Source organism: Seriola dumerili, unplaced genomic scaffold (assembly GCF_002260705.1).
Source record: "Seriola dumerili isolate Sdu_G_001 unplaced genomic scaffold, Sdu_1.0 BDQW01000025.1, whole genome shotgun sequence".
NCBI lineage: Eukaryota > Metazoa > Chordata > Actinopteri > Carangiformes > Carangidae > Seriola > Seriola dumerili.
The window spans coordinates 18,449,212-18,464,493 of record NW_019174280.1 but is presented as its reverse complement, the minus strand read 5'-3'; the positions used below and the strand labels follow the sequence as shown (position 1 = coordinate 18,464,493).

The following is a 15,282-nucleotide window of genomic DNA, read 5'->3' as shown; positions in this document are numbered from 1 at the left end:
TAAAAACAAGGGGAAATGTGCTGCGTCGGAAATGACACTTCGGTCAGTGCACTCACATGTAGCGCACTGTGTACACAGTATACTCACTGGCGTAGTGTGTGAATTTCAACAGGGGAGTAATGTCCCAAATCAAACAGTGCTGTTGTGCACTCACCGGAAATGACAATCACAACATGTGACCGTGATTGTTGCCTGACTGCCGGCTGCTTTGCTCAATTGACTTAAATTGAACATTTTACTTTCCCGTGTGTGCCCCCTGGGTCATTGCGACGTGGAAATTAGGCCGCCATCGGCGCCGACAATGTGTTCCTCGATCGCCGTGTTCACGCGTATGAAAAACGCATTGGTGTCGTTTCCCCTTCCACTATGTAGGCAAGATGGCAACCGTTGAGGATGAGAAATGTTCATGGTTTTACACTCAATTTTCTGACAGTTCTGAGTGCACCATCTGGGTACTTACTGTGCATTGCATGTTGCCATACTTATCAATGCGAAAGCACTTATGTACTCAAAATAGCCAGTGTGAGTATTGAAGTACGTAAATTGAGACACAGCAACTAACTGTCAATTTGTCACTTCATCTTTTTGGGCAAATTGGTTTTATTTGTCATGCTCACAGAGCCACTATCCCAGAAACTGCTAAAAGAAGTCCAAAAATTCAATCCCCAAATGATTTATGTCCTTTTTATACAATTCTACCTTTGAAAGAAACTCATTCATGTACACAAATCTAAGCCCAGAGGAGTCAGCATTATAGGAACATTTAATTGTTTTTGGAAAGCTCCGATGCCTGACTTGACTCCGGCTGAGAGCTGACTAAGCAGCAACAAGTGTGGCTGGCAAAACAAACACAAACTCTCCCAGCTTTTCGTGTCCACTTCTTACCTGCTGACTCCAGCAGGACGAGGTAATCTGTTCCTCTCTGAGTGGGCATGTTGTCATCGGGCTCCTGTTTCTCTGACTCCGCGTAACGATCCCAGTTTGACTCCAGTTTCCTCCTGGAGAAAACCTCCCTCCTGTCATCTTCCTCCTGAACATTGTCTCCTTCATCTTGGTGCTGAAAGAAAAAACATGGCGGCACAACACAATGACCAACGCTTTTACAACCTCACCCACACTGTTTCTTGTCTGGTCTGCTGTTTGTCACACTGTACAATTCAATTTGCCTCACGAAATCTGGTCCAACTGCACCTTAAGTGCAGACAAGCATGAAGTTCAATTGGTTGAATGCCAATTTAACCCATGTACAAGAAACATCAATGAAATGTCTTGCTTCCATAATTCAAAAATGTACTATTTGAAACTTAGGTTAGGACAGAGGGAAAGGAAGCACACAAAAGTCTTGCAAAGTTCAAAAATCTTAGGTGAATACTCCGTTCTCCACAAACATCAGATGAGGTGAAGACAGGGACTGTTCAGAATAGAGATGCAATGATTAGTCTATTAATCCATGAGTCTATTAACAGAAAAATAACTGCCATTAATCTGTAATGAAAATACAGGCTTAGACCACAACAAAGAGAAATATCAGATCATCTAAAAAAACAAAAACAAAAAAGAATAATTCAGATTTTGTTTGTCTCATTTTTACTAACTTCAAAAAGTCTAAACTGATTGCTTTGCTGTGACTAAGATTTCCCCCATAACCAAAAATTATATTTCCATTGACGGTGCTCCACACAGTACAATTCAAAGAGTGTTTTGTAAAGATGTCATTAACACTTAGCTCCTATTCATGATTGGTAGCCACATCTAACAAAAGGGTCAAGGTAAAAGCCATGTCCCACTGTATGACAAAGAACAGATGTCGGTGCCAAAACTGAACTCGTTAGATTTGTCTGAGTCACAGGTTTCTTCCTGTTTTGTCAGATAGCTGCAAAAACCTTTTAATAATGTTGTCATGGAAACATGCAGACTGACAAATGTGTCACACTGACAAAGCTGTGGTTGTGCTCAGCTTTTCTGGGGCCTTGTCAAAACTCAAACACACAAAAAACAAAACAATGCCCCCCCCCCAACAAACAATATCATCAAGACCACATGGCAGCAATGGATGCACCAAAGGAGATTTTCATGATTGCAATCAAGAAGCCCATATGAACCAAAGGGGCTTTTTTATGATTGCAATCACAGAGCCCCTATTGTTTAACTTCTAGTTCTGTAGTTACCATGACAGGAGCATCACTGACTGAACATCCCTGTGGAAATTAAGCTGAACCCTCTAGTGTCATACCAAAGGCCCAGATTGTACAATGGCAATGTTAAAGTGCTGTGGGAGGCATTTCAAGTGCCTGATGATACTCTAGTAAGGTTTCATTCTGTTCAGCCTCGCTCTATACGTGAAGACAGAATCCCATTATGTGCATAATGTACAACAGAGAAGCGTGATACCATGAACCCCACCTCTAGTGCAAAGTAATGAATCAATGCACAGTGTTAGTACATAGTACAGTGGTAGCTGTAAAGTTACAGTGGAGCCTAAAGTTAGCTTTCAGGTTATCCACGAAGCATAATTTCATTTTAACAACATTTGAATATTTGAAGGTTTTTTACAGCGCTCTGTACCGGCCTCTGCACTTTCTGCACAGGATTTTGGTGCAGATGAGCTGCAGCACCGGCTGACAATTACACTAATTAATTAGGCCGAACTGAAGAGGAGGAAGTACTTATTTTATGTCATCGTCCGACAATGTGAGTTAACGCAGTGAGGAAAACTACGGAATTAACTATGTTTTCAATGCAGTTTGGCAGAGTGATATAACAGAACCGCTTATGAAGTGCATACTCCGTGCTCTCTCACCCGGTTATGGAACTCTGTTGCGTGCGCGCTTCCCCCGCGTCCACGACCGCGGTAGTGGTCTCTTTTGCCCCGGCCGCGATGGTGGCCTCCTCGGCCTCTGCCCCGGTGCTCACCGCCAAAGCTGTCACTGTCGTGTCCACCTCGGCCACCTCTTTTCCAACTGCCTCCCCTGCCTCTGCTCGGTCTACTCTCCATTGCACGTCTGCTGTGGCCGGACACTTTAGCAAGTGACACCACGTAGTTGCTTCAGGGCATCGATGTTTTCGCTACCGTCTCCGTTAGATCCACACTTCAGAGACAGCGGTGGCTTTTTAGACTGGGTGCTACATTGAATGAGGTCCTACGATAAGATGGCATTTAGGGTTCCGGGTTTCATTTGGACCAAAATATATGGTACAACTACGTATTTGTACCGATTTGTACACGGACATGTAGAGAACGATCGAAATATAAACAATACAAAAATTCAACCAATATAGAATGAAATATAAATTTACTTTACAACTGGGGTAAGAATAAAAAGGTGAATAAACAGAACAACGAATACATAAATTACTAATCTATTTGTTTTACCTCCATCAAAATATTTTAAATTCAAATATATTACTGCGTTTCATCAAATAACAGGATTGGATGTGGGACTGCAAAATGGCGAAATTACATTTAACGTTTGAGGTCTATTAAAAATAATTGAAATAATAGTACAGTTGTAATACTACTTTCTCCTGAGTACAACAATGCAGCATATGTGTTGTTATTTCTGTGATGACGTAATGTATTTTACGACGAGCTGGAAATACAAATAAGCTACCAACAGTATTTTATCAAACAAAATAAAGTGGGTTAATTCATTTAAATAGCAGCATCATATTAAAAAGCTGCTGTATTAGACGTGATGTTGTAACTCACAAACATGTTCACCAAAGACTTAAAAATCACAACATTTAAATAAACTTAAAACTACTGCTACATGTTTTGACAATCTTCGTGGTTTATCCTGATATAATAAAAAATATGACTAATAATTCTGTGCAGTTGTGTCTCATTACTGTTTTTCTTTCCATTCCAGGAAACCTGCTCATTCTACATGGAGCCACAGAGGGTCACTTCATACTGACCTGACACCGATAGCACAGACAGATAACACAGCACCATGGATTCTCCAAACAGCACCTTTGGCAACACGTCACACGTCCATGCTGCTCCTCACAGCCTTTGGGAGGTTATAACCATTGCTACTGTGTCAGCCACTGTCAGCTTGATAACTATAGTTGGCAATGTGCTGGTGATGCTTTCTTTCAAAGTAAACAGCCAGCTGAAGACTGTTAACAACTACTACCTGCTGAGTTTGGCGTTCGCTGACCTCATCATAGGAGTGCTGTCCATGAACTTGTACACCACATATATACTGATGGGTTACTGGTCCTTGGGGAACCTAGCATGTGACCTCTGGCTTGCAGTGGATTATGTAGCCAGCAATGCTTCAGTTATGAACTTACTTGTCATCAGCTTTGACAGGTACTTCTCCATCACAAGGCCACTGACTTACAGGGCAAAGAGGACTCCAAAGAGAGCTGCCATCATGATAGGCCTTGCATGGCTGGTGTCTTTTGTCCTCTGGGCACCACCCATTCTGTGTTGGCAGTACTTTGCAGGAGAGAAAACAGGAAAGGAGGAGGAGAGAGACCAGTGTCAGATCCAGTTTTTAACTGAGCCTGTGATCACATTTGGGACAGCAATTGCTGCTTTTTACATCCCAGTCTCTGTTATGACTATCCTGTACTGTAGAATTTACAAGGAGACGCAGAAACGCACCAAAGATCTGGCAGAGCTGCAAGGGCTCGCAACAGAAAATGTTCCAGAGGGGACTAAACCACAGAAAACTATTATTCATTCTTGCTTTCATTTCACCAGAGAGAGGAGAGACCGGAGTCAGGCCTCCTGGTCCTCGTCCAACCAAAGTAACACCACAAAGACAACCACTAGGTCAGATGATGCGTGGGCAAAAGCAGATCAGATCACTTCCTTTAACAGCTACACCTCATCTGAGGAGGAGGAGCATCACGTTTCAATAGAAACCCCACAGGGATCTTTCAAAGAGCAAGGTAGCGGGCAAAGTAATAAGAATGGGCAGGTGACTGACTATACAGAAGATCAGTATTTTTCCAGTCCTCAAAAGAAAACCAGTAAAAAGTGCATCTCTTATAAGTTCAAACCTGGCTCAAAGGGTAAAAACGGAAATCCTACACTTGCAACACCCTGCCCCTCAGAGGCAGAGCAGCCTGCCAAAAATGCCTCCCCATCCTCCTCCTCCACCACCTCCAAGCCCATGGACCCCGTGCTGAAGAACCAGATCACCAAGAGGAAGAGGATGGTGCTGGTGAAGGAGAAGAAGGCAGCCCAGACTCTCAGTGCCATCCTCCTGGCCTTCATCCTCACATGGACGCCGTACAACATCATGGTGCTCATCTCCACTTTCTGCACCGAGTGCATCCCTATGTCCCTCTGGCACCTGGGCTACTGGCTGTGCTACGTCAACAGCACCATCAACCCCATGTGCTACGCCCTCTGCAACAAGACCTTCCAGAAGACCTTCCGCATGCTTCTGCTCTGCCAGTGGAGGAGGAGGAGGAGAGGCGAGGACAAGCTGTACTGGTGTGGACAAAACGCAAATGTCAACAATAAAATGACTTGATGTGGCACTGCAATATTATCACCGACTTTTGCCTACATGTGGGCTTCTCTTGATATATGCGGTAGTCGGTGGTCATCTTCAGCATGAAGTGCTGCATGTGATTTTTGTGTTAAAGTACGTGTTGGTGGAAAATGTGCCGAGCCTGATGCAGCACTTAAACTGCTGCTCCAGATTATTACAGAAAAGGAACCAAAACGAAGCTGGCAACACATTCTTACAAAGGTTAAAGGTTAAAGAATAGGTTCAGATGATTTCAATTGATGAAGTCTATTTTTTAAAAGAGAACCCGGGAGTGTGGAGTTAGACGGAAGTGACAAGGAAGAACAGTTCATGGAATTAAGAAGACGATATCTTTGGTTCTACTGCATTAATTTTTATCCTTTTTTTTTTTTTAAATTGTCCATCCTGAGTCCAACAACTTTACCGGCGTGCAATGCTAAATAGGTGGAGTACTCTTTCAATACAATACCTACATGCCGATATGTACATTTAAAGTGTTAGTGGCTGCTGTAATCATTCCTCTCCATACTGGTCATTGAGAGTCATCCCCTCCTGAGTTTGAGAGATCAGGGTCCAAATCTTCAGTCCTTGTTCTGTGCAAAAATGCATTTTAAAGATAAGCCAAAGCTAATATGAGGTGTTTTTTCTATTTTTTATTTTTGAGACAAACCATGACATGCACATCACATTACAAAATATCGTAAAACACACACAGTATAAACATTAACATAAATATAGGGGTTAGTGTGTGGCAAGATAAAATGTCCGTATCCTTCTTCCTACATCAAATCGTATTTTGTATTTGTCCTGTTTTTTCTCATTTTGACCTTATAGGGATTCATAATTCACTTTGTTCACTGTGATTTCGTCAGAGGTCATACGCCGCCTGCTTCTTTGCTAATCCGTCCATATGCAGAGCCTATAAAAGGATTTCAGCCTCTTGGAAGTTTTTGTGACATTTTGTGTCTTTTTTTCCACTCATCAATAGAAATCTACTCTTTAATGTCATAGAATAGATTTCTATAAAGTGATTTAAATTAATGCCAGATATAAATTAAGTTTCCAAAGCAGCTGAATACTTTCCTAAGCAGTGTATTCTTTGAAACAGTTACTGCAACAGTCCCCTTTCTGTTTTCCAGTTCAATAAGATTGTCCATTTTACCTCCAGAAACACTGATGCAATACTGTTTTGCTTTACATTCACAAGTAGTTTTCCGAGTAAACACAACGCTGGTGTGTGTGTATGCGCATGTTTTTTTCTGGTGGGTTCCCTAGTACATGAAATGATCCACGTCTGTCTCTGTTACCTTCTTGAAACGTTCAATAAAATGTTCATCATAAACAAAACAAGAAAAGAAAACACTGATGACAGGAAATTTACACATTTCTGGTGTTAGATATAGAATCATCAGTAACCCAAAGAGTGAGTTTGACACTAATGAGACATAACTCTGGAACATACCCACTAGAGCTGGTTGCTGAAGTCTCATCTTAACTTTGCCTGGACTTCTTTTTGAACTTTATTTTGAACTTTTAGAACAAACACATAGAAAAACACACAAGAGCTAACTACACACAGACTCCCACCATGATACATGATACATGATACAACACGCAATTAAAAAAAACTAAACTAAACATCGACAAAACAAACAAACAAAGTTTTCAGAGTAGCAAGTAATTGTCGGTGCATGCCCAGACATTCAGTGTCCATTGCCGCCATGATGGATATGTCCATACAGGCTGGAACTGGCCGTACGTTGTTACAGTCTGCAAATGTTATTTAAGTATGATTCAAAAACTTGAGCAGTTAAAAATAAAGTTTAAAATGAGAGACATCCTAGATAAATCAACATATACTTCTTAGTTGCACCAATTTGCTTTCTGATATGATCAATAAAGGGACCCTATTCTTCACAAATTTACAGTAGGAGTCGGATGCAGAGTACCTAATCTCCAAATAAAAATAGGAAACGGCATCATTGAGCCACTTTTAAAACCCAGAGGGGAGCTGGATCTCCATTCTCTCGAAATAACCCTTTTAGCTACCATACTCAACATTTCAGCCTGCTGAGGCTCATAGGACAATTTTAGAAATCCAAAACAGCAAGTGCACACGTTGCCTGAACCTTAAAATGCTTTTTTTTCCCTTTTTTTTTTGCACAGAACTGTTGATTCAGTCCCTCAACTCTTACACTCCATGATTACAGAGACTGGTAAGAACGCACTTTTAATGCACATATTGTATTAGCATTAGTAAAATCCCTGAACCTGTCCTTTAACCCTCATCTTATCTTCCTTTATTATAACGCTCACTCCCACTGTATATAAAAGACATAAATGTAGGCTTACACATTCAAAAATAATTTAGAGTATACAGAACACATTTCACTGATTCTGTTGGATTTTACACCTCACAAATTGTAAATGTAAATTGATTAGTATATATATCAGTGTTTAGTGAATGTTTCTTCTTGTTTTCCTTCTTGGCTCTTGCTATTGATATTTGATCAAGGGCTAATCTGTACATTTCTGTGCAATGACTGCATTAGTTTCAGAGTGGTAATATGACGTCAGATTGTTTATGGATCACACCTCTATTATTGTCAATATTCATATTACTGCAAAAAAAAAAGAAAAAGAAGAAAAAACTTGGACAAATGGTATTTGAAGCCTGACTCCCACCCTGTCTCTCTGATGGATGAGTGATGCTGTTGTAAATTACTGCACTTTTATGTTGTTAATGATGTAATGTCAAATGTATCTCCCTAAACTCTGTGCCTTTTGTTCTGCTCAGAGGCAAAAGTGCTTTGTGAATGGATCAGTGCTCATTGTCCATGTGTGCAGTGTTGTGACAGTGAGTCTGTGTGTACTGATATGAACAGTGAAATACAAATTCAAAGGCACAATTATACTTTGGTCAACACGAACATTTTCAGCATTCACCATGTTGATTCTGATCTGATCTGGTTTGAACTTTGTTTTTTTCTTTTTGGGAGCAAATCATTGCCCGCTCCAACAGTTGACTAATAAAACTAACGTGCCATGGATAATATGTAGAGTTGCTGAGTGCAGAACAGAGCTCAAGACTTCCCAGAGGACATCGGAGGTCTCTCTGGTCCTAAGACTCCATGTTGGTGCAGGCTTTTGCATTATAACAGTCCAATAAGAATCTATTATTAAAGGATAAGGCTGGTGATGTAACTTATTTTTCTTATAGTTAACAAATTCTATGAAAAGAGCACAACAATGAATAGATCTTAGACCTCCATTGTTGTTCAATAATATTACTGTGAACATGGCCACATGGTTTGTTTTGAGTCTGTTCCACATCAACAGTCCTGGTGACTTTAATACTCCCTAGAGCAATGGTTATAAAAGTTGGGTCAGGGGACCCCCAGAGGTCGTAGAGGGGGTTCCTGTGGGTCCCCAGCAAAAAGGGGAATCATTTATTTTCACCAAAATTCCCTCCATAAGTAACACAATGACAGAATGTGACTATTTAAAACACTCTGTAATAAAACATCTAAAAGCAAAAATCTTATCAGATGGGTGTCCATGGTCTAATTTGTGTCCGTTTAGTTGGAAATATTGACACGGAAACAACATTGGTTTTGGTCTTTTCATGTGATACAGTATCTTGACCAAGAGAAAACTACAGAATATCGCCAGCCTTATCCCTCCAAAGCAGTGGTTCCCAGCATGACCCCTAATATCAAGCAATGTCTACTTGTGACCCCTCATCACAGGTGATGACCTCAGAGAGGAAGCTCCGTTAGATCGAAACATTCAGTTAAATTAAATCTGATGAGCTATCACTATACTGGGAGTAGCATATCTTTTGTCAGCCTGATTTCTGTCTTCAGCTTATATTATGTTTCAGCACCAATATAAACGTTTTGGATACACTTTGTCACAGGTGGATTAAAACACAGCTAATATCTGTACAAACAACACCTTAGATAGAACATCAGCTATGAGCAGTTCAACTCAAAAAAGTGATTTCTCAGATTGTTTTATTTAAAGGATTTCTAGAGGCCTGAAGAGGTCAAAGTATCATAAGCATTCTTTCAAAAGCAAAAGTAAAAAAAAAACAAAAAAAAACAACCACAAAACAAAAAAACAGACATTTTTTTGATTTTCCTTTCCCTATAATCATCTTGTAACTCCTCAGATTTATCTAGAGACCCTCTGGGCATCCCAGCCCTGATTCTTGATCTTGGAAGTAGTAGTTTGACAAAACAATCACAACTCAAAGCCCATCGACTAGTAGCTTTCCCCAGAACTTTCTATAAGACTGATAAATCAGCCAGGTTGATGTATTGGCTGATATTAGCTTATTGCAAATACATGAGTGTATTGGTTGAGCAACAACAATTTTGATTTAGAAACTGTGTCTCATTTACACAGTTCGTCCACCAGAGAGCCTGGTTAAAATGTAACACATGGTATGTACCTTAGTCACAAAAAAAACAAACAAAAAAAAATCTAAAGTGATCCGAAACAAGATTGTTTATGTGTTTATTTACAAAAAAAACTACCAGTCAATATATTGTTAGTAGATTTTTTTTTACACTCCCAAATATCGATATCTACATAAAAAATCCTGTATCGGTCGAGCTATACTTTCAACCACATTACACATCTTTATCTGCAGGCACGATTTGTTGAGTTGTCATGGAGATCATCTCTTGAGGTGCCAGCTTGGCAGCTGTTATGATTTTATCTGTTTAGCACTTTCAGGACGTCCCTGATGGTTTACAGTTAACTCTTAAGTGGAAATCATAAAAGCTACTGAGCTCACAAGTCAGCAGATCCATCTCCATGACAACTGAGCAAACACCCCTCAGCTAATGAAGAAAATGTGATATGGCTGAAAGCCTGAAAAAAGCTAGTAAGTGAACCTTGAGTTATGATTAACAGTCAGAGTTCTGGTTAACTGAGGACATTTATCACAGACACATTTTATTGTGACTTTAATATGGACTTTACTGTCGCTTTATTCAAAGTAAAGCCAGTTACACTCTAGAGATCTTGAAAGCAACCACACAGCTCTATCACTCTTTGACCGTCCAGTAGTTATCATTTTAATTTATACACCTTAGGCACGTATGTACACTATGTGAATCCTGGCCGTATGGTAAAAATGAGAAGGCCATGTGCTCAATTTCAACATAATAAAATGGTCTGAAATAAAAACAAAGTTGTTATATAACCATTGTAATTTAATTATCTAGGCTTTTAAATAAGAATTCTTAAAATTCAATTCATCTTCATTCACAGTCGTATTACTGAAATCGAAAAAACAAGAAAATCTCTGAGTATGTATATATGTTCTCTTTCAGGTAGTGGAATTAGCAGCAGTGGAAAAAAATGCACACCAGAGGGTTAGCACAGAAAAGACTGATGATGAGTAGTAGAGCCACTTGTAGAAAGTAGAGAGCAAATGAAGAATTACAGCTTTTACAGAGATTAAGAAATTTCTATCAGTGCAGTATGAAAAAAAAAAAAAAAACTTAGTTTTGCTCAGTTTCCAATAGCTTAATAGAAATCAAGATGTGCTCAAAACATCTATTAATAAAGAAAACTGTACAATAGACCCGGAGGGGAAAATGACACTTAAAAATCTTGCTTCCATGGCATAACTCGTGCTTCTTTAGGCAGACTGAAGAAACGCGTACAGAGCAGTACTACCTCCTCTTGGCAGCTGGCCTGGTGCCCTTGCTGCTGCTGCCTGCCTTGCTGGAGCCCTTGGAGCCAGAGAAGAGCTTGGTCATGAGCTCAGAGACGTCTGGAAGCTCAGGGTTGGGGTTCAGCATGTTCATGGACTGCTCCATTTCCTGTAAAGACAGCAGTGAAATTGATTGATTACACTGACATTTCTCACAGTTATAATTTGTTCATACTAGACCAGGAGAGGGTGTCATGAAGTTAATACAAATTTTCCTTTGATTGCTGACATCATAAACAAAGGAATTGTGCTATCTAGTGCCATTCAATAAATCCTTATTACACTGATCAGAATGCATCCAATACAATTAAAAGACACAGCATGATGAACTCAATGTACGTACAATGCATCTGATATAACACTTTGGTCTATTAAGGAGTCTTTACCTTTCTCATCTCTGGGTCATTGGTGTTGACCACTTTGGGCAGCAAGACAATAATCAGCAGTGGCAGAACCATCATCATAACCTGCAGGAGAAACAGGTACATTGCATTTAAACATGAGATTCAGAAGTAGTTCATCTTTAAGCAAGCGTCTATATGAAATGATGGAAATTATTCTCACACACAAACTAAACAGTTGATTGAAGATGAACAGATATGAACATTAATAAGAAGAATAATACAGTCTGATTTTCTGGATTTCCTTTTGGTAAATAGAATTGTTTTGATCTACTCTTCTTTACAAGTGTTACATGCCAGATCAGGGTACTTGGATATTCAGAAACATCTCAAGTTGAGGTTGTGCGCCATTAAGTTCATAATTTGTAGACCACAGGAATCATTATTAATGTTTAAATAATGCCCACATTTCCTGGTCCATGGACTGTGGACTTCTACTTACTTACCTTACCTAATCTGAGCTGTTGCACTTTTTTAACACACATACACATCTCCTAACACTGCTGAGGTATAGCAACACAATGGATCATACATATCCAGCATGTTCATCAGTGTTTTTACCATTGGGTTCATAAGGAAGTCTGTCCAGCCCCAGGTTTCCCTCTTCATGAAGTAGCTGTGAGCGCCACTTGCCCTGATTTGGAGAGGATATGGCTGGCGAATTACTTCTGAAGTCTTAATGTAGTTCACAAGACGTGCCCTGTGAAATGACACATGGTTACTTTAGTGGAACAGAGTTGCTTTTTCACAGTGCACTGAAGAATATATAAGGCTGACTCAACGTGAAATATTTCTATGTGCCTTTTTGGCCTCTCTCTCAACAATAAGGTCTTACCTCATTTTGCCCTTGGATGTGATATCAACACGCACTGGTTCAAATCTAAAGGTTGGCGTGACAACTTCTACAACGTAAGATCCTGAAGGGACATCATTCACAGCAAAACTTCCATCAGTTCTGTAAGAAGACAAAGTACCAAGATCATTTAAACTATTTCATTCTCCAGCTGCACATATTGATTTTATATGGGTAAACTGTTAAAGCAATTTCTCGTAAAAGAAAACCAACTTTAAACAAATTGGACACTTGCCATTATCTAAGAATCACTGTCAAACAACCAAACCAAGTGTAACTACAAAGAAAGCAAGGCCTTATTGTTTTCTCAGACATCCAGAGATAGATATTACTGTTGCCAAAGGAACAATAAAGTGTGCATTACGCACTATGTTTAAAATCATTAAACAATTCTACCACAATGCTTTTAAAAGGGCACTGCACCAATTTACCATATGTGGATGAGTTTACTCGTTGTAAGGTGCACTAATTCATCTGTAAGGAGGGAGCTGGGAAAGAACCTTTGAGGTGTTAACAGGTTACTGTATCTTGATTTGGAGACATTTTAACAGAAATCCTGTGTTGCAATATCTGAGGCCTGTACAACTTTAACTATGTGGGCATAAGCAAGGCCTGGGGGGATGAATAAGTTATCTTTGCCTCTGCTGCTATGATTTTAATATTTCATTTTTTACTGTGTCTCTCACATCCTCCAACTTTATGTAAGTGTAAGCCAAATTGCTGAAGTGCCAATTCTAAAATTTACATGAAATCAAGCTTACCAAAGGACTGTAATTATATCAAGCGATATTGTAACATTCAATGCCTTTGTAATAATAAGTAATAATAATAATACCTCACAAATTATTTTTATAATATGGTCACTCACTACTCAACAACTTGTGTGTGTATGAGCAATATGTATGTCTGTGTGTGGGCTGGAGGGGGTACAGAAAGAGAGGGATTATACTATCACTTGTCGATCCATTAGGAACATATAGCTAATATATATAGCAAAACTAACTACATCCTCCAATGTGAACATACAGGTGACTCAACACCTCTATGACACAGTTTCAACAAAACATGAACATTATAAGCTTCAGGAAGGGAGGATTAATAACATAACTTTTGTATTAGCCCACATTGCTTTCAACTAGGTGTGCTAAATAAACTGACAGATTTTTTCTTTCCTCTTTCTTGGCTTTTGAATATTATATATGCCACCTCTCACCAATCAATTTCTATCAATTGATAATACAGTTAATCTTAATTTGAAGAGGAGGACCATATATCATTAAGGCAGTGTAGCTATTTTGTAGGAAGTGTTAAATTTAACTGTACCACCATACCTCTACAACAGAGGCTGTTTAACAGTAACGACAGACACGTCCCTTGTGAAAAAGGTTTGTTTTGGTTACAACTACTACGAGACTAGTAGGCCTGAGTTTGTTGTGCAATGAATAGCTAAATTCAGTGACAGGTCGGGGATGAAGAAACAGCTATGTTGTTGTCCTAGTTGGCACGACTTACATCCACTATTATTAAGCTGTAAATTAGTTCGGACAGGCAGGACCTGCCATCTGCCAACAGCGGCAGCAATTCAACCAACCGTTTAGGCTAGCCGGCTATGCTAATGCTACCTAGCCTCGCTAACATGCTAGCTAGTTAGCAGGTGTAACCGTGAGCCGTTTCTTACCTCAAAAAACCCACGTATTCTTCACCTTCCACCAGGATTCTGGCCGTGGAGACCCAGTCTTGTGTTTTCACCCCCGGAACGATCGCTCTTCCCTCGATTTTGAAGCGATCCCCGTTCGGCTGTGTCGGTACACCTGCGCCAGGCCCCGTTTCCATGTCAGTGAAACACCACGCCACGACGACCGCAGCCTGCACGAAAACCCACAACAGCGGTATCCTTTCCCCGCACAACATATTAACTATCTTTACTGAATTAAAATGAAGTCTAACTATATGTGCGTCAACATGTATTCAAGAGCAGTTTAGCGAAGGAGCGGAGGACTCGGCGCATCAGCTGTCTCTGCGGAAAATGACGTCACTGGAGAAGAAACTTTATTGTACAAACAGGCAATGACACTTGACTAACGTTGATGTCAGTTGTACATTGTTATACTTAACTTTACATACTTAATTTTGATGTAAACAACATAAATTCAACACAAATGTTGACATTTAGATGAGAAAAAAACACAAATCCACTTTTCTAAAAATAAAAAAAAAAATATATATAATAATCGCTTACTCTTTTCCTTCAAAACTCAACATATTTGATAAACTCCACCAGCTGAATCTCAGTAGATGAGAGATGCAGTAGGACAATGACCCAAAACATCAGAGTAAATCTGCTACAGACTGACCTCAGACAAATAAAATCCACTTATGGAGGGGCCCAACCAGAGTTAAAACCTTAAACCAGTAGATACCGTAGAATGATCTGAAGAGAGCCATTTACACCAGACATCCTAAGAATATGACTGATCTGAAGCAGTTCTATAGCAATGGTCCACAATTCCTCCTGAAGGTTGTACAGGTATGATCAGCAGCTGTCGGAGGCGCTTGTTTGAGGTTACCGCTGCCAAAGCAGGTTCAACCAGTTATTAAGTGTTCACTTACTTTTTCTATCAGCACTGTGAATGGGTGTACTCACTTAAGACACAAAAGACTGTAATCATTTATGTGATATTAGCTCAAGCACATTGTGATTGTATATACTTATGACTACTTGTGACGAAGATCAGATCACATTTCATGACCAGTTTACCTGCAAAACAACTAGCTCAATAAATAGGTCATACTTATTTCACA

The 15,282-nt window shown here is 39.7% G+C and overlaps 3 protein-coding genes across 6 annotated transcripts in view; 1 reads left to right on the top strand and 2 right to left on the bottom strand.

Moving 5' to 3' along the window:
- The window catches only part of aven (apoptosis and caspase activation inhibitor), a 40,462-nt gene extending 37,354 nt beyond the window's left edge, over positions 1-3,108 (bottom strand). For all 4 annotated transcript variants that reach the window (XM_022737976.1, XM_022737978.1, XM_022737977.1 and 1 more), the window contains exons 1-2: positions 2,801-3,108; positions 886-1,057 (exon numbers count right to left, since the gene is read on the bottom strand). In XM_022737976.1, coding sequence (XP_022593697.1) covers positions 886-1,057; positions 2,801-2,995 — 367 coding nt within the window. In that variant the 5' untranslated portion in view covers positions 2,996-3,108. The remainder of the gene's footprint in view (positions 1-885; positions 1,058-2,800) is intronic.
- An 845-nt stretch (positions 3,109-3,953) lies between these two features.
- On the top strand, positions 3,954-5,495 carry chrm5 (cholinergic receptor muscarinic 5). The gene has a single exon (XM_022737864.1). The coding sequence runs from the start codon at positions 3,954-3,956 to the stop codon at positions 5,493-5,495; it is 1,542 nt and encodes a 513-aa protein (XP_022593585.1).
- A 3,999-nt stretch (positions 5,496-9,494) lies between these two features.
- On the bottom strand, positions 9,495-14,505 carry emc7 (ER membrane protein complex subunit 7). The gene is made up of 5 exons (XM_022769995.1): positions 14,159-14,505; positions 12,463-12,582; positions 12,189-12,327; positions 11,613-11,693; positions 9,495-11,335 (listed from the first exon to the last, which is right to left on the bottom strand). Exons 1-5 carry the CDS (start codon positions 14,389-14,391, stop codon positions 11,186-11,188), a joined length of 723 nt encoding a protein of 240 aa, XP_022625716.1. The 5' UTR covers positions 14,392-14,505; the 3' UTR covers positions 9,495-11,185.
- Positions 14,506-15,282: the final 777 nt, after the last annotated feature.